The 19,457-nt window shown below is 38.5% G+C and overlaps 1 protein-coding gene across 26 annotated transcripts in view; it reads left to right on the forward strand.

Annotated features, from left to right (window-relative positions):
- ARPP21 (cAMP regulated phosphoprotein 21) overlaps nt 1-19,457 on the forward strand; it is a 155,004-nt gene that overhangs the window by 74,575 nt on the left and 60,972 nt on the right. For 13 of the 26 annotated variants that reach the window (XM_025461382.3, XM_025461384.3, XM_035705322.2 and 10 more), the window contains 4 exons: nt 1,861-1,898; nt 3,800-3,859; nt 8,117-8,349; nt 15,486-15,716. In XM_025461382.3, the coding sequence (XP_025317167.1) occupies nt 1,861-1,898; nt 3,800-3,859; nt 8,117-8,349; nt 15,486-15,716 (562 nt within the window). The remainder of the gene's footprint in view (nt 1-1,860; nt 1,899-3,799; nt 3,860-8,116; nt 8,350-15,485; nt 15,717-19,457) is intronic. The other 13 variants (XM_049099751.1, XM_049099741.1, XM_049099747.1 and 10 more) reach the window with 7 other exon arrangements.

Consider the following 19,457-nt stretch of genomic DNA (forward strand, 5'->3'; position numbering starts at 1 on the left):
AAAAGTTTATTTTCATCAGCTACTGAGTCACAGCCCATAACCATATCTGTCTTATTTATGAAAATGTGTTGGATGGATCATGTGATAAATTTTTAGGACCTTTGCACAAAAATTGGAAAATACTCTCGAGATATGTTTTTGGGAAAGTTATCTTGAACTTGCAGGTGCCTTATTTTTTCATTCAAAGAGTTATGGCAGCTTAACTTTCCCCCAAATACCAGTGGATTAATGAGTCTGAAGAGGTCAGTGTGTCTTTGATCAACTCTTTCAAAGACTTAGTAGAGTTTCAGTAACTTCACTACCAAGCCGAACATTATAAACATAATTGACCTCTTTCTGACTACAAGAGCTGAATAGTAGCAAAGTATTGAGCTCTTAATGTATACCTGAGACAATTAATTCCATGATTTGAATCAAACCAGGAGTAAAACCAAACTAAAGGAAATGAAGGTGGTGGGATTTTTTGCTTACTATGAAGAGATCTTCACAGGAATAATATCAGTGGTACATAAATTATATTTATTTATAAGCACAAATGTCAAATTAAAAAAGATTTTCTGAAACGCTTTTCTCTTAATTGACTTTTTTCTTTTTGTTAAATAAGATTTTTGTGCACTTGATACTCAGGATGCATGTTAAATGCAAAGGTTAAGACAGAAATAGTTCTAGAGATGCCCTCACTGAAACGTTCAGAGCACTGAGGAAAACACGTTATGCCCAAAGCTAGTCCTTTGGTTTAGTGGAAGGAAATGATTTCTACAACAAAATGTACAGAGAAACCAATATCCTGCTTGCCTCTCTGAGTAGTGGTTACATTAGCTGATCTTTTAATTTAAGAATTCAATATTGAAAGATTCTTTTTTTACTTTAGTTTTATTTTCTCTTCAAATGGACCTGTTAGGTCTCAATTTATCTGCTTAGCAGGTCATTTATTCATCATTTAGAAAATCTACACATATAGTATGGCACATATATTTATGTTTAGAAACTCAGTACTTTGAGAACTTTTTTGTTAATTCCTAAACACAGCCACTATGTTACAGGGCCATTGCACCATAGTTTGTTTAGACTTCTCTTTTTCTGCTAGGTAAAATTTAATTTGATTTGCCTTTTCCCAGCTTGCAATGGTAATGGGATTCTCTCTTCCCTATGTGTGTATTAAACACAGGATAGTAGAGAAGTGATAGCTAGGGGAATGGAAGCTATGAAGAAAGTCATTTTATTGACTTAGATGGGCTTGACTTTTTTTTTCTAATTAGCTTCATTTTGTTCTCACTTGTCTTCTGCGCACCCTTCCCACTCTCCACATTGATTGATGGCATCTCTTCAATTTTGAGAGTCTTACAGTCAATCTGTTATCTCACAAGTCTGTCATTGCCAGGTAATAACTGCAGCGTTGTGGTTCTACGGCTCTCCCATCCTCAGGTGGATTGTGCTAAGTGCACGCACTCTGCCTTGATTTGCACCAGTCCTTTGACTCTTGTTGGGGGCTGCATCTTCACAGCCCCAGAAGAAACCACTAGCTCAGGATCCAGTGGTCACATGGTTCTCCGATTCTCCGACAGTGTCATTCACCTCTCTCTCCTTCTGACCTTGATGCTGAATGGGCTAAATCTATCTGTAACCTGGAGATGCCCTCATGGAAAAGTACTCGTGTGCTGAAAGAGAAAGAGAATGGTTTACACTTCTAACTCTAACCGAATTTTTCCCTTTTTTATTTCCACTTATTCAAAACATTGTGCATATTTTTCTTATTTCTTCTCCTCTCAGAGGGGAAAAGTAGTTTTAAAATCAGGCAAGGATTTGGGATTGCTCAGCACATCCAGAACGTCTGATACAATGCCTTTTTTTATTTTTCAGTCAGTTTGCTCCCAGGAAAGCCTTTTTGTGGAAAACAGGTAAAATGAAATTTGTTTTTTCATGTCTTTAGAGGAACAAAGTCTGTTATGTGTGTCCTGTATATTCATAGGTATATATCCCATATATAAGTGTGTACTTGAATATATGTATAAGTAAATACATATATCTATGCGTACATACTTATATGCATACACATATGTGTTATCTAGCATGCCAAAAAAGACTATTTAATTTGAGGAAATATTTCTCTGTTACTTCCAAACATAAGTTTGTCCATTTTCCTTATTTAAAGTCTCAATTTCCAGTCCTTCCGGAAGTCTAATTCCTGCTACCTTTACCAGGCATTACTAGGCATAAATGAACTTGCAATTTCATTGGCTTATGGATTAGGCTGTTAACAGTATTTGTATATTGAGCATTATTAGCCACTTCCTGTGCCGCATACTTATATATGGCCATGCAAACAAAGATTGGAATAATATTGTTTTAAGTTTCTCACTGTAAACAACCTATTAGTCTAACTTGGAAATCTATCTAAGCTCATCTAGATTTAGTAACTTGGGAGTTGGTAGGAGGGTGGTTGTTGTGAGATGAATGAGTTATAGAACTTATACAAAGTCTTGAGCATATGAGCCAAAGGTTTTCAAATTTAACATATACTTTTAAGAAATAATTCTAAACTGAAATAGGTATTCAAATGTTCCATTGATTTAATTGCAGCTTTTCAAGGGGAATTAAAGAATTCTACTTTAGCTGTATTAATCACATTTGAGGTACATCAGAGTGGGCAAGTTGGAATGTAAATATAGTATCACTTCAGAAAGCAATACTTAACTTTATTTCAGATGTTGGCTTAATGGGTGCTCCTGTAAAACTGATTAAATGGAGGCTGTTTGATAAATTCCAGTACTTAGAGAAAATTTAAACTGGGCATTAGAGGTGATTGGGGAAAAAAGTGAACTTTTATTTTAGCAGTTAGAAATCTTTCTTTTTCTTTTTTTTTTTTTTTTTTTTTTTTTTTAGTTAGAAATCTTTCTAACTGCTAACTAACCCTCTCAATTGAACAATCTCTTCTAGAAGAATGGGTGAAAGTTGATAACATGTCTACAGAAGGCATTCAAAAACAACCTCAAAAATCTGTACAGATTTAAGTGAATGTTCTCTATTTATAGTTAAATTAAGGATCCATAAGCACTAACATTATCGGGATGATTCTGAAGCATCCCAAAATTCTATATTCTAACTAAAAGGATGAAGGGAGTGCTTATAATTCAGAGAAAAACATTATTCACTAGTCATCCAGCCAATCATTTCCCCTGCCTTACACCCGAATTTTTATTCATTTACTTGGATTTTGCAGAAAAAGACTGCTAATGCACATTACATGTCTTTTAGATTCAAATTGAATTATATTCTTCATTACAATAATTGGTCACGTACATGAATTGCATATATGAATAAGTCTTGATATTTCCAAAAACAGAAATATAATTGAGTAGATTCTCTACAAAAATAAAAACATTTCTTGGATACCTGTCTTTGAAATGTCAGTATTATCCTCTAATAAAAGATAACTTTTATATTACCAAGGGAAAAAAATCACAACTAGTATTAAATTAAATTTAATTAAATGTCTATTAAATTAAATTTAATTAAATGTCTATTAAACATCAGCTTATTTTGTTTTCCTCTCATCTTCCATTCCTTCTATTTTTTCTTCCTTTCTTTCTTATCTAGTATTGGCACCTTAATCCTAGGATAGGGAAAATGCAGGCTGTCATTAACTTATTATTGCAAAACTCAACATCATACACAAAACAATAGTCTGTGGGGTTGACTTGCAAGAGAGGTAGGTTACAAAGGAGTACACATCCTTTTAACATAGGGCATTTAGTGTCAGTAGGATTAATATCATAAAAACCATGTTTTTCATTTCCAGTAGGCTCTTGGAAGACAGTAACATATGCAATGAGACCTATAAGAAAAGACAGCTCTTTCGGTTGGTATGGTTTACTTTTTTAAAATGTGTTTTCAGATTATGTGGCAGAATCAATGTTAAATATAAGTGTATTAGTGTAAAATATCTGTTCATGAAATAAATATGTTTGGTTACATCTTTGTAAAGCTTGTTACATAGCTAGCGCTGAGGCCATATTGGATAATGTGAGATACAGGGCTAGGAAATTATTGCTTTGTATATAATCCTCTTGAGTTCTTCCTCTGATTTCCCATTTTTGGTGGGGTTTTGTTTTTGTTTTCCCCTCAAAGGTTAACTTTGGAAGCACTCTGATTTAACATTCTCAGTTCAACTTTGGTGAATTACATTACACCAAGTTAAAATTTATTTGATAGTCTCCAATTATATATACATACCTGATCCTGGAAAAGAAACCAATGACAAAGCCATTTGATAGTTGAGTTTTGGCTACTACTGTCCATCATAATACTTCAAACAATGCATTTTTCAAGCACAGATTTTATTTCTAAAGGAAATTACAGGGTTACTTCCAATTATAATGAACTTTATAAGTTTAAGGTAAGGTAAGATCTTTGTAAGATAAGGGGAATGGATATATATGTACTTATTATGTATTAATATTGCATATTTTAAGTTCTATACTAGGCTGAAAGCTCCATGAAAACAGAGGGACCATGCCCATGTTGTTACTATCCTATTAAATATACCTCTAATATGCACTATAGGGCAAAAAGAATACATAACGCTATCAATGTACTCAATATGTTTTATATATTTAATATGTTACTGCTTTTAGGAATGTTAGGATTCATCTCTGTTGTAGGAAAGAGAAAACTTATTTGTTTACAAACAAAACCTCTTGCTCTCTTAGAAAGAAGAAAAGACCAAAAAAAAATTATTGGATTGAGTGCTCAGAAAATTTTTGTAGTAAATGTGAATTTAGGACCTCATCATTAGAAAAGTTGAATTAATTTGTTCCCTTTTCAGCTTGGCAGAAATAAAAATACTTTTTAAAAATTTCCTTCACTTTTCTAGATTGAATTACATAGCCTAATTGCCTTCCCCTTGTTATCAATGGAACATTTATTATCACATTTGTAGATTAAAAAGATAACACGGCATTGTTCTTCTCAAAACCCAGAGAACAAGAAGAATTTACCAGTACTCCTATGCTCCCACCACAGCCTGGTTTATTTAGGCCAATGAATATGTGAAATGTGAGTTCTTGCCCCTATAGTGGGCCACTTGGTTTTACACAGGCCCAAATCTGGTCCCCAGCCAGAGTTACCACCTACTCAGATCAGTCAACTCTAATATGAGTGCATCACACACCAAGTCACCAAACACAGAAACTCAGGAAGATGAGTTAGCACAAAGACATGTGCATAATGGTAAAAGCAACTCAAAGCATACATCATATCTAAATTGGTAAAAAGCAAACAAAACAAAACCATGTGCAGATATGAAGGAAAATAAATATTATTTATATTAATCAGCAGAGAAATAGAACTTGGAGAATATATGCTTTATGACTACTCTGGGATCAAATTCTCATTACATACACCAAGGCCAACTTCTCCTGATGAGCAGACACTTCATTATTATTGTCTTTCTGGTTTCTAGTAGGAAAAGAACAAGACTTGGCTTAGGAGATAGGTAGGCACTTGTGGTTATGCTTGTCTATGAAGTCTATGCTTCTACTCCCAAATAGATATGAAACTCAATTCTGGACCTCATCTTGTGAGTGCTAAGGTGAATAATCAGTAGATGGAGCTGTAAAGTATTGTTTCAGTGTATAAATGGGGATCCATAAATCAGAATTAGATGCATTATTATAAATCTCATTAATGTTAACTCTAAAGCAGCAACCTAAATTCCCTCTTTTGGGAATTTTGACAGCTCTTAATTTGGGATGCTGCTTTGAATTGGTGGAGTAGAGGTAGAAAAAGTTAAGGAAATCTTAGTTTGCCTTATTGGCTTAGCATGTGGCACAAGTCTAGAGGAGTTACCCAATGCCAGAGTGAAGCCTGCCAACTCCAGCACACTACTTTGCACCCAAGGATAGCGATAGATACTCCTTTGCAGACAGGCTCAGCCACACTGGCATTTCCTCCCACAGAGGTACATAGGGAGAGGGAAACTCAAGCATAGTTCATGATCATCACCTGCATATGGAGAGCCTCCTTCTGAGGCATCCTATATGCTGAGGCTAAGGACTATCCCAAATCTTTTCCTATATGCATTATTCCAAATTAGCTACAAGTGTGACTATTGTCACATCCCTGGTGCATTCATAGTTGCTGAATAATGATTTTTGCCAGGTTTTAATCAAAAACAAGTCAAATTAATCAGAATTAAATGCAAAAAGAATAAAGTTGAATTTGGAACTTGAACGGAAAACAATCAGGGATGCCTGGGTGGCTCAGCAGTTGAGCATTTTTTGCCTTCAGCCCAGGGCATGATCCCGGGGTCCTGGGATTGAGTTCCACATCAGGCTCCCTGAATGGAGCTTTCGTCTCGCTCTGCCTTTGTCTCTGCTCTCTCTCTCTCTCCCTCTCTCTCTCTCTCTCTGTGTCTCTCATGAACAAATAAATAAAATCTTAAAAAAAAAAAAAGGAAAATAATCAGGAATGGAACACCACACCCTAGAAAAGGCTGTTTCTTCCCTCCACCCTACCTCCTCTGGCTTTATTGAATTTAAGAGAAGTTTTAAGAACTCAAGCCACCTGGCCATTGGTGAGTGTGTGATTCTATCTACTCACAATGTGGTCTCTTTTTAGATCCTCTTTCTAAGCCCAGCAAGCCCTGAGGTGTTAACAGAGAGAATATAAGAAAATATTGATGCAAGACAGCAGGGCACTGAGTGCTTTTTGTTTTGTGAGTTTGCTGTCCTCCCCTCATTTTACAAAGTTCCTATCACAGATGAGCCATTTCATTTTTATTGTCTCTTGGATCTATTTACCATCTTAAGTTCTTATAAAACAGAAAAAACGTTAAGTAAAGTTGAAACAAAACTTAAAATTTTCTGTGTACCTTCCATATAATTTGGTTGGTGAGCATTTCAATCACATGTGTGAACTCCTAACATCTCCACAGTCTACTGTTGTCTTTAGAAGAATATTTTTTTTTTTTAGAAGAATATTTTTAACAAAGCTACTGACCACATCTGTGAGATTTGGATCAAGACTTGAGCATGCCACATTGCTTAGTGATCATGAAATTAGAGGTTGTATCTATTGCCCATGATTTATGTTGCCCTTTACTTAGTTGTAAGCCATGAGAATAATCTTAGAGTATTTTCATCATGTCTTATTTCTAACTGCAGGAAAAGCTTTGAAAATATTCACTAAGTTCTTCTTTAAGCAGATTGGAAACCAATGAAAATGCAAATTTCATCAACTTTCTCTATAAAACACATGTGATTTTTTGTGTCCAACATGGAGATATTCTGGTGTCTTCAGAATTCACTTCTGCTTATTGGATCTCTTCCAATACATTCACTCTTTTTCAATTTGAATTTTGAACCAGTGTGTTCTTTCACCTGTGGAGCTTTGTCATTTCCATTGATCCTCTCAGAAATTGTCATGTCAGTGTAGTGTTTATACTGGTCTTGTTATTATCACAAGTTTTACTATGTGAAAAGGATTAAAAGATGCTTTCCTCTGCCCAGGAAGGTTAAACTCACTGGGCAAAACTCTCACCCTAGGCTAACAGAATAATTTCTGTGATTTCTGTGCTGTTAAAGCCCTAATGAATTCAGATAGACATCTCATAAAGTTAGAAAATAACAAATGGCTTCACTGGTTCTGTGTGCATCTTCCCATGGTCCCAATTCTTTAATGCTAAAGGGACAAAGCTTGTCTTCAGTGGGAGTTGCTCCTAGAATCATTTGAGATCCTATTTGTTCCCAAACATTGATTCATTGTTGACTTAGGTCAGGAAAATTTATCCTCTTCTCCTCTCCACAAGAGAAGTTAACCACTGTATTTTATACCATGTTTTTTCCTACCTGTTTCTCCTTCACTGGCAGAGGGATGGTGTGATATTTCTAGGTTTGGTTTTTCTGTTTATAAACATGCATATTATATGTGATATGTTATCCATCTGCACATCAATGAAGTATATGTGGCACTGTTTGTAAGGCAACAGGCTTCATGGGAAGGGTTGCAAGAAGGGTCTTGGGGAGATGGCTCTTCCAAGAAAGGTCCCGCCCTATGTTCATGCTGCTCATGGAAGGTAACACTATCCCTGTGCATCTTTCCGGTGGCTGTGCTCCAGAGGCAACAGAGATGGCTCCGGGAGAACCTCTGGGAGTCGACAGAGCAGCTCGGAGAATGAGCTAAAGTGGTCGGACCACCAGAGGGCCTGGAGCAGCACAGACTCTGACAGCTCCAATCGCAATCTCAAGCCCACCATGACCAAGACGGCAAGTTTTGGGGGCATCACGGTGCTGACCAGGGGTGACAGCACATCCAGTACGAGGAGTACCGGGAAATTGTCCAAAGCAGGTAGTTAGTACTGAATGGGTTTATGTCCTATTGTATTTTCTAGATTCCACCCAACTGGTATGGTCATTATTCCCTTTGCTTCCAGTTAATTAATGATGGTGATATTAATTGCTGGGATACTTGGGGGCGTTAGGGCATGCAATTTAAATACCAATCCTGTCTTTTGCTAGCTGTGTGCCTAGGTCTCTAATCTTCGGCTTCCTTATCTGTTGTCAATCTGAAATTGTCAGGAGTCAATAACCGAGCAAGAGCATTTATTTGGAATGAAAGCATTACAATTCAAGGTACACAGATACGGGTAGCAACCCAAATAGTCCCACCTGGGAGCAGAAGTCAGAGGTTTTTGAAGCAAAAAGAAAACTCTTGTATGTGCTATTTACAAAGAATTTTTTTGTTGGTGTTAATGGCACAATGCTGTTCTTGATGGAATATAATTGTTTTCAAAGGCTATCACTAAGCTGTCTCTTACTGAAGCATGTTGCAGGTGTTTGGGCTGGGTCTTTGGCATATTTGCAGTCTGGTCCGGTTCAAAAGCTCACAGTTCTACAGGTGAGGACAAGTCTAATGCCGGTCTCCTCAATGGCCTCCTGACTCCATTTAAAAACTTCTTGACATAAATGACCCTATGTCATTTCAACTTTGATACTATGAAATGTAGGTTATAATACAATATGACGTTACTCCCCCTCAACAAACTATTATATATGTTTAGATTCAATTATTTATATACAAATGGTTACAAAAGCACCTGCACATGATAACTTTTTAACAAAAGTTAGCTATTTTTTAAAAAATTTAATACTGTGATTGGTTTCTTAAAACCACACTGTAAGATAATTACAACATTAATAGTTTGGGTTGCTGCTTTGGTATGCTGTTAGTATAATTATGGGCAAGTTATTTAACCTATTTGTGTCTCAGTTTTCTCATCTGAGAAATGGGAATAACTGTAGTCCCTATAAGGCAAGGTTATTGTGAAGTTAATATACACAGAGCAATTAAAGTAGGTTGTAAGCCCTCCATAAACATGAGGTCATGTTTATCTTTATTACTGTTACTCAGTGCTTCCATCCCTGCTTTGCAGATAAGGAACGTGAGCCTCAGAAAGGCTTAGAGTTCCAAGTAGCCAGGTGCAGGCATCTCTCTCTCTCTCTTCTTTTTTACCTTGTGTTTTCTTCTAAGTGAATAGTGATCTTTTTGAGGTAGTTCAAGTTTGCATGGACAGTCTTTGGGAGGTCCCAATGAGGACCATGACCTAGAAACAGCTTTAAACTGACGGAAGCATTAATATCATGGGGTTCATATGAGTCCAGAAATCCTCAACATGGTCTGCCATTCCTAGCTCCTCTGTCTCCCAAGAATCTGTCACCATCGTTTTCAAATTATTTGCAAATGGTCTCAGTCAAAATATCTCTTAGAATCCCAGGAAGGTAACAGGTGACCATTCAGTAGTTATCCATGAACTTTGGTTCGTGATTATGATTTGTAATGTTTCTGTTTGGTTTTGGCTTTGCCTAGGGTGGAGGTTGAGAGCTGTGATTCATCAACATGTCCTGGATGTCGCACATACTGGGGGTTGCAGGACAGGGAGGGGAATGTGAATGGCTAACACCAACCAGAGACTAGACATGGGTTGCCCTAACTGTGGATACTTTCCTAGCCAAGCTTCACACTCACACTAGGGGGCACTCTGAAATCTAGGCTCATTATGCTAATGGTTTAACATAATTGTGTTGCTGAACATGTTCCTAAGAAATTATCTCGTGTTTCCCTACACAGGCAGAAAATTAATAGCATTTAGTCACAGCCACTACTGTATATACATATTTCCTGCTCCTTGGAGAGATTCAGGTGGGCTCACACTGCCTTCTGCCTTCTGTTATATCACCATTTGCTGAATTCTTGATTTCTTACTCTAATTAATTGCTCTTATATCCCATTATTGCAGCAACTGAAGTCAAGAAAACCCACTGTGGTGCACTTGAGCTCCTGTAAACTAAGAAAGGTTAAATAGTTTTAAATCTCCTTTAAATGCAAAAACCAAGGACCTTAAACGGTGCACTTAAAAATTCCAGCACACCAAGAGAACTCTTAAGATTTTTAAACTAATCATCATTCTCCATACACCACCCCCAATCACTTCCAAAGAAAAGCTCTTTGGAAACATTTAAAACACTTCAAGAACGCTAAAATACCATGTTCTTTGAAGAATGATTAGAAATTGTAAGTGCCTCAGACATTTTTTTTTTTTTTCCTTTTTAATCTAAGTGTCTCCTTTTGAAAGCTTGTCAAGGTGCAGGAACTGAAAGAAAAAAAAAATTAAGGGCGATCAAGATAGAATGTCAAAACAAACTTACAATTTCCCAGGATGGTTTTATGAAGCAAAGCTGTCAGTTTTGCTGTCATGGATCTTCAGAACAGCGCAAGTTTTTAATTTTTTGTCTCATTATTCACACTGGAATTGCAAACTTTTTTTTGACCTTTCAGAAACCAAGCCTGGAGTTGTGACATTTAAGTTACTCTTCTCCTCCTCTAATTACATAGGTTCAAGCTTTAAATAGATAATGATGAGACTCTCTCCAGGTGGGAACACGTTTTCCTACATTTTATAAAGAGCTTATTGCTGAAGTCTGAACGTATAAGCACATGCTCCGAAGGCCTGGGCTGTCTTTCCCTTCATGTATCCCCAACACTGAGCTTAGTGACAATCACCTACCAGATGTCCAGTGCACAGCTACAGAGGTAGACTGCGTCATTTTGTCATGACATCCTCCTGGATGTGGAGAGGACAGAAACAGTGCTTGTACTGTACCCTCTGCTGCTTCTTGGTCATAGCAATGAGGTTAGAAAATGAGTAGACATCTATTTCTTTCCACCCTGGCCAGAGGACATTGCTTTACTATAGTGCTCTCTCTCGATCTCCAGACCAGGGGTTCTCGACTTTAACTGCACCAGAATCACCGGAAGGACTTATGAAAGCACAGATTGCTTGTTTTCAAATCATACTTTGAGAACAACTGCTCTGGAGAGAGAAGATATCCTTATGATTTGTTTTAGTAATTTTACATGGTGTGGTGTTTTGTTTTCAGGATCCTAGTGTATCCTTGTTGTTGTCACCTTCCTCATCTACATTCCAGAGTACTTTTAGAGGCAGTGCAAGACACCTCATCTCTCTATCAAGTCCTCTTCTTCGTATTTAGTTTCATTCAGCGCTAATGCAGACTGGATGCAATTTCTTTCTCCTTGAAATTTCAGAAGCTTTCAGTCATGCTACTGAATTCTCTGACCCCTGAATCTAGAAACATTTTCTTGAATTATTAATTCAGGGAAAACTACTTATAGTTCAGGGTCCTTATAAAAGAAGAATTGCATCGGACCAAAGGAACAGATAAAGAAGGCTCTATTCATGACTATTGCAGTCAGGGTCAAAACTATTGCAAGGAGAGAAAGACTGAACTCCACCCCGTACAGTGAATTGTAGGGGAGTTTTAAGTGCTGGAGTGAACCAGTGGAAAAGCACTGGGGCAAGGTAGACAGGGGTTGGTAAGTTCAATGAAATCATCCTTGCTAATTGGAACGTATCAAAGTCAGGATTCTTTCTACCCTCCCGCAGAAACTGGCAGACAAAAGCACTTGCTCTCTTGATTATTACATTTGAAAGAGACGGCCCCTGAATCTGTAAGAAAGACATACCTGATTGTAAAATGGGTAAGGGGCTAGTGGAAGATTTACACCCTGAAGGGGCAGAAATGCTCTAAGAAAAGGGAGGTAGAGGGACAATCCTCTGAAAGAAGCCAATCCAAAGATTGGTCAAGCTGAGAGGAACTTTAAGGCCAATGTCCTCATAGCTACTCACCGTTTAGTCCAGTGACTTATATTTTACAAAAGAGGATACAAAGGTCTGAAGAAGTAGTCAGGCACCTGGGGGATGCAGTCAGTTAAGCGTCCGACTCTTGGTTTTGATTCAGGTTGTGATCTCAGTTGTGAGATGGAGCCCCACATTGGGCTCCAGGCTCAGTGCAGAGTTTGCTTGAGTTTCATTCTCCCTCTCCCTATTTCTCCCCTCCACAATCTCTCTCTCTCTCAAATAAATAGACAAATCTTAAAAAACAAAAACAAAAACAAAAAAAAAGGTAGTCAGTGGCCAAACAAGAACTAAAAGGATGCTTCCTCCCTGGGGAGTGGGTGCTCCCTACTCCAAGGGAATCTGCCCACACCCTTCCTCTCTGACCAGTTATCAGTTTTGCTTTGCCTTGCAATCTTTTATACAACTGTCCCCCCATTTTTCCCCTTTTCCCTTTCCTATCTTTCTTTTGAGTGTTCACCAGAGTCCCCCATCAGTCATCACCTTCCACCAGCTGCCCCTAAAAGTCAAGCTTCCACTTCTGAGCAGTATCTCCTAGAACTTGGAATAGTCCTGGTCAGGACCCTGGCCCTACCTGCAGGTCACTCAAGTGACTCTGGGCATAGGGTGTGGTCCATGAGGTCCTGTTGCCTGGGTCTGAATGCAGACTCTGCCATACGTGAAGTATATTTGGGAAATTTACTTAACATCTCTGAGGATCAGTTCTCATTTTCAAAATGAGGTTGCTGTGAAAATGAGACCAGGTAATTCACATAGTGATGAGCACAGTGCTTGTCATGTAGACATACTGTTTAAATATTTGCCATTGTTAACATTTCCGTCCCTGAGAAAAGGAGACTGGACACACTTTGCCTCTCAACACCTAAAGCAGTAAAGTTCTCAAATATCAGTTTCTTTATTTTTTTATTTTTTGAACACTTCTAATCCTGTGCATTTCATCACCATTGCTAGCCTCCATTTTTTTGATCAAGATCTTCAGTAACACTGGCTATATGTAGAACACAGACTGATGCTTACAGGCTGTTCAAAGTTGGTTGTAAGCCAGCCAAAAAAGGCCAGTTACTAACCCTGGCTGCATGGTGATTGCTGAGCCACCCCTCTAATGAGGGTTCACTGTCTCCATCTTTGCAAGTGTTGAGAGTTTAAGCTAAATTTGTCTCCTTTCTTCCTTTTAACCTGTGGAATAAGGTTCTTTACATTGTCTTTGCACCCCACTTTCTCATTGTTCCTGTTGAAGGTACTGCTTTTCTCCAGTTGATAGAAGGACATGACATTGCACATCAGTGATGCATAGCCATTTTCTGAAAGCCAAAAAGAAAAAAAACACTCTGGGTTTTCCCAGAGTGGCACATCAGCTGTGTACATCAGTCCCCTCTCTTGACACCCCATGCCAGCACCAGCTGACACCTCGAATTACTCAGGACATGCCTCCTTAGTCCCAACCCTTTCCCACTGCTGTCTGACCCCTCAGCCCAGAGGTGGGCTGAACCTATTTTGTATGAACTTCATTGTCTGCAGCCTGGAAGTTTTGTTATCAGTTTATTACTGTTGTTGTTTTTCCCTCCACACTAGTGTCAGACTTGGTATGTAGCATCAGATCACATGGGGTGAGTCCACGAACACACTCTACCATTTGCACTGGGGCTTCCATGTTGGGGGCATCGTGTCAGCAATACACTCTCAAAACTACTCTTAGCATTTTCAGATCTCTTTTTAGATTCTTTATTTTTCTCCCATACATAACTCAGAACCCACCAGCATTCTAAACCAGATTGGTACATCCTGAATTAACTTAAAGCTTTATCATTATTAATAATCAAGTCTCGGGAAAAGCAGAGAAGATTCCCAGCTGAGAACATTCATGGCAGTACCTAGCATATGCATGTGATTGCTTTCAGGAGGCAGTGTTGGGTCACAGTTAAACCTATCAGCCTACCCAGATCACATCCCTCTCTGACCATAGCTATACAGTTGGCTTTAGTTATTGGATTTCTCTATCCTTCAACTTCCCTATCTGTGTAGCCAGTAATAGTACTTATTATCACAGTGTGTCCAGGTGCTCACACATACTAAGTGCTTAATAAATATCACTGTCCTCCTCCTGGAAAACTATGTCCTCCTCTAAACTCTCCAGTGGCCCTTCTTCTTTGCAATTACATACTGCATTCCTATCACTTATTTTTAAAGGTCTCCAGTTTAATTCAAGGACACATTTTAGGATCTTGAAAACAATGTTAACTCTTTCTGATATATGATTTCCCTTTAATGACACAGAAGAATGCATTTTTAATGACATCGATTGTTGGTTGTAGGGTAACATAGTTTTTAAAATTCCTATTGCAACCTATGGTATCACCCAGATCATCTGTTAGTTAGAATTCACTGATAGCAAAATGTCACTTGGTGCATTTTCTCTCCAGTGCTCTGGTTAATATTCAGTGCCCAGGACAGCGGTGGTCAACGGTGCTGGAGCTGCTTGGCCCTGGTGGTGGTGAAGGGCAGGTACAGCCTAATGGACATGGGATATAACAGGTGTTTCTTTGTCCACAGTAGAGGGAGAAGGGGACGGTTGGGTTAGATTCCACCTTGGAACCCAATTACCTAGGATATTTACAAAATACACAGTCTACAAACCTCCCCATGATTTTACTCTTCTGTGTCATCTAAACAATGATGCAGCATTCTTGTTAAGGCCAAGCCCTTTCAGGGTCTGCCTTTTGGGCATATTCATAAGATTTATGTGAAATACATACCTTAAACACCCTCAGCAGGAGTGACCCAGTTCTTCTACTCACATCTGAGGGGAAAAGATTATTTTGGGCCATGCCCCTTTAAAATGCAGCTTTATGGATGTTATAGGACCAGCACCTTAGAGCTATGCCCATGATCAGCACATTCTTGGACTCTTTCTTAAACTACAATCTCTTTAACACCCACCTCGCATTTTATTCTCCTAACTCCAATGAGACAGCCCCCTGGCTTTAATAACTCCTGGGCATCTCCAGGCACTGGGTCGGCACCTTTAGGGTACCAAAGGACCATCCTAGGGACACGTGAGAGGCTGAAGGAGAGTGCTCATTCTTAACATCCCTTTTCCTAGGAAATCAACACATCAGAAACATATGTTGCAGATATCTCAAAATGTGAGCCCCAAATGTTGCCCTGGTCCTGCTGTATTCACCTCTCATTCTTTAAGGATGGATTATGTAAACTAAGCATTTAGATCGGAAGCTCTCTGTGTTGGATGATTTTCTGTTCCTTTTCTCTGTGGCAGGCTCTGAGTCTAACAGCAGCACGGGCTCTTCGGGGTCTCTGCCCCGCACCCACGCCCCCCTGCAGAGCACACCCCTGGCTGCCAGCGTGGCCACTGGCTCTCCTAGCTGTGTGCCCTATCCGGAGAGTGGAGCAGGGGGCCAAGCAGCCCCCAGCACCAGCTACATCCTCCTTCCACTTGAGGCTGCAACAGGCATCCCACCCGGAAGCATCCTTCTGAATCCGCATACAGGTTAGTTCTTTACCTCTGCTATGGCAGGGACTCAAGATCAGAGTTCTGTTTTTCTGTTTGAGCTTATAAATTCATCAGCAAATTTTCTTTAAGTTCCTGAGCAAAAGAGCTAGGTGCATGAACCAGTGTATAGGGTCTTGATTTAGGAAGAGCATATCTATTGCTGTAATCTCTATCTCTATAATGATATCAATATTGATATGTAGTTATTAGTATAGATTCTTCCCAGAAATATCCACTCTTCTCTCTGTCCTCTTTGTCTTGACCATGGTGTGTCTCATGTATTCCTCGGAGCTAAGACCGGAGACATACAGTGATGATCTGGGAAATACTAATTAAAATACTGTGTTTCTCAGACTAAATCCCAGATTAGCCTGTTATTATGTCAAAAGTGGTTTTTGCATCCAATATTTCACAAACTTGAGATATCGATTGGGACACACAAGCAGATTCTTTTTTTTTTTTTTTTTTTTTCACAGCAGATTCTTACCTATTGAAGTTGCTTTCTTGCTTCACCCAGTTCTAGCTGGGGAATAAGGAATGACAGTGACAAATAGGACATAGGGAGCAAATTTTTTACTTATTTTAGGGATTCTAAGACTAGACTTTTTTGGTGAGGTTTGGAAAATTGGAGGTTTTAGAAAATGGTGACTTCATGATGATCATTTTTTGATGATGAATGGTTCTTCATTTTTTCATTTCTCCAGTGGTCAGTTAACTTCCACACTGATTCCAAAGAATCAGTAAATAGGGGGTAAATAGACTAATAAGCGTCTGCCTCATGGGGGAAACTTCTCAACCAGGGGCAATTGTGCCCACACCTCCAAGGCTATTTGGCAATATCTACCAACATTTTTACTATCATGACTGAGGGAGGAGGGTGCTGCTAATGGCATCTAAGAAAGTAGAGGCCAGAGATGCTGCTAAACATCCTACTATGCACAGGGCAGCCCCTTGCAACAGGAATTATCCAGCCCAAAATATCAGTAGTGCCGTGGTGGGAAACCTAGGGTTATAAGGCTTGACATTGACTAGTCACCTCTTTGGAAGCCCTTATAAGTAATTGGAAAAAAAATTGAATTGTCTCAAAATATGTCTAAGGTTTGGTTTTGATGATTCCAGGGTATTTCTGTGATTAGCTAAACTTGAAAATGCAAAAGTGAATGAGAATCTCGTAAAAGCAATCTGACTCAATCTTCTCACGTATATAGCACTACTAGTAATTAGGAAATTCAGAGAAACATGAGAATGATAGTAAAATAGTTACTTGAATAATTGCTACATTTTCATGAAAACATATGGCACATTCTCAAGGCATGGTGTTTGATTGAGACATTTTGAAAATGCCGTAAGCTTGAGGGAAAAGAAGGCATAATCATTTTATTGAAAACCATTTGAAAGCTTTCAAAATAGATACTTCTAAGGAGAATATTAGATTGCTTTTATTTTATTTGGATCATTGTAAGCACTAAAAGGAAATTAAAAGAAAACCAGGATTATAGTCATTACTCTGGGCACTGATAGAAGTATGGTCTGACTCTGTTGGCTTAAATCCCTTCACTTTTAATTGAGACAGAGGGCTTGCAGACAAGAGCACACACAAGCATTAGTTTTGAGTCATTTGTTTTAAGCAAAATTGCTGTGTTTCAGAAAAGCTTAATAGTATTTTTTAGGGCATAATGAAGAAATATTATTTGTAATGATATAATGGTTGTGTGTGTGTTATGTGTATATTATCATGCATAATCTTGCTTATAATAGAAAAAGAAATAAAGTGCTTTCTGGTACCCAGTCCTAATTCTTATTTATTAGATCCACTCACTTAGAGCTGTTATCAAAATATCTCTTTTGAAGCAAGATCCTAACTGAGGAAAAGGATCTAAGAACATTGTTGAACAGCTTCTCTATACACGTATCTCTGATTTGAAAAATAAAATATCCCAAGATCAGAAGGAAAATGTATTAATATTCTGTATACCATGACTGAGTGGTGGGATGTAAGGTGGATGATGTTTCTTTTTTCCTAGAATGTGTTTATTTTTGTAAATTGAAAATATGCAAATGTGTATATGTGTACAGATCCATCATGTATCATATACACATATACATGTATATATGTCTATGGTGTATATGTGTGCATGTCTGTCTATCCATTCATCCATCTATATATTTAGTCTCATTTGACTCTGCTATGGAAACTGGAAATTTGCCTTCTTTGGACTGGAACTCATCCTTCTCTGTCATTGCTGTAAACTCCTTAAATCCACACTTATCACCCTTCCTTAAATACTCTTCTGCCAAATGCATGATAGAAATTCTTTAGTGTTAGGAACCAACAGCGTATGACTACTTTACTTCTTGTGTGAATAGCCCTTGGATTCATTACCCTGTCACCAGCACATTTATAAGCTCCTTGTAGGAAGGGGCCATCCTTGGCTATTTTTTTCACTTCACTGGAGTGGATAACAAAGTAGTCTTAACATGTGCTCAATTTACATAGTATTGAAATAATATCTATCATTCCCTATGCTGTGTCTTTTATTCCCATAATTTATTGATTCCATAGCTGGAAGCCTGTACCTCCCACTCTCCTTCCCCCATTGTGCTCATCCCTTCTTTCCCCTCCCCTCTGGCAACCACCAGTTTGTTCTCTGTATTTACAGGTCTGATTCTGCTTTCTGTTTATTCCTAAAGTATCTATCTTAAGCAGGCATAGGACAAGCAATAATCTGAGAACACCACGATGACTTCCAGTCGTGTCTACTAAATGAAACAAAATGAAACTTCCTTTATCAGCACAATTGATTTGGCTCTTCCTAAGTACTGAATATTTGGCAACCTGAAACCTACCCACCCGCATAAATCTTGGTAGTTCCTCAAACGCAATCACAACTTTTTATTTTGTCTGGCCTTAGACTCAGCTTTCAGCAGGTCTGCTTCTAACTCAGGACCTCTGGCCTCTTCTTTCCTGGCTCTTCCGGCATCTGGATGAGTGAGTTGCTGCAGAGGTTCTTTCTCAAAGTCATCCCCGTATAATGTATTCCTCCTTATAAGGCAGACCTGGGTTTGACTCTCCAGTTTGATCTTCCTGATGTCTTAGACTTGGTATCCTTTTAGAGATTTTTAGCAGAAAGCTCATCTTTGGCAATTTTCTTTTAATTCAGAGCTATCCAGAGATGCCAACAGGGATTACATCCCCCACGTACTCATTAGTGCCCATATATGTGGTTTTGCCATTTCACTTTGCCTTCATCTGGCACAAATTCACGAGTGTGTGATGTAAGGGCATGCCATTGGCTGGGACTTTGCTTTGAACTGCCTTTTAGGGCTCATCTCTTTCAAATGCTCCTGATGGTCTCTCACAGCACTCCACTTTGTAGTTGTCACAGGACTTCTGGCAACTATTTATCCAAACTGATTCCACCTCTTTCTATTATTTTCCACCTCTTTCTTAAATGTACCATGAAGTTCTTGTATGTGACATGTCTGTAAATGTATCTTTAAGAGATCTGAGTTAACCTTTGCCTATCTGTTAACAGCAGCATCCTTATCATTTGATTGATCACCTCCTAAGGACTAGGAAAGGAAAAGTCTTTTTCTCACACCCTCTCTATCTTTTTAAATAAATACCCTTCTGCCAAGTATGTGGCAGAAATGCTTTGGTGTTAGAAATCAAGAGCATTTTATTACTTTGCTTCTAGTATGAATTGCCATTGGGTTCACTTCCTCACTACCAGCGTA

The sequence above is a fragment of the Canis lupus genome, chromosome 23 (genome assembly GCF_003254725.2).
Source record: "Canis lupus dingo isolate Sandy chromosome 23, ASM325472v2, whole genome shotgun sequence".
NCBI lineage: Eukaryota > Metazoa > Chordata > Mammalia > Carnivora > Canidae > Canis > Canis lupus.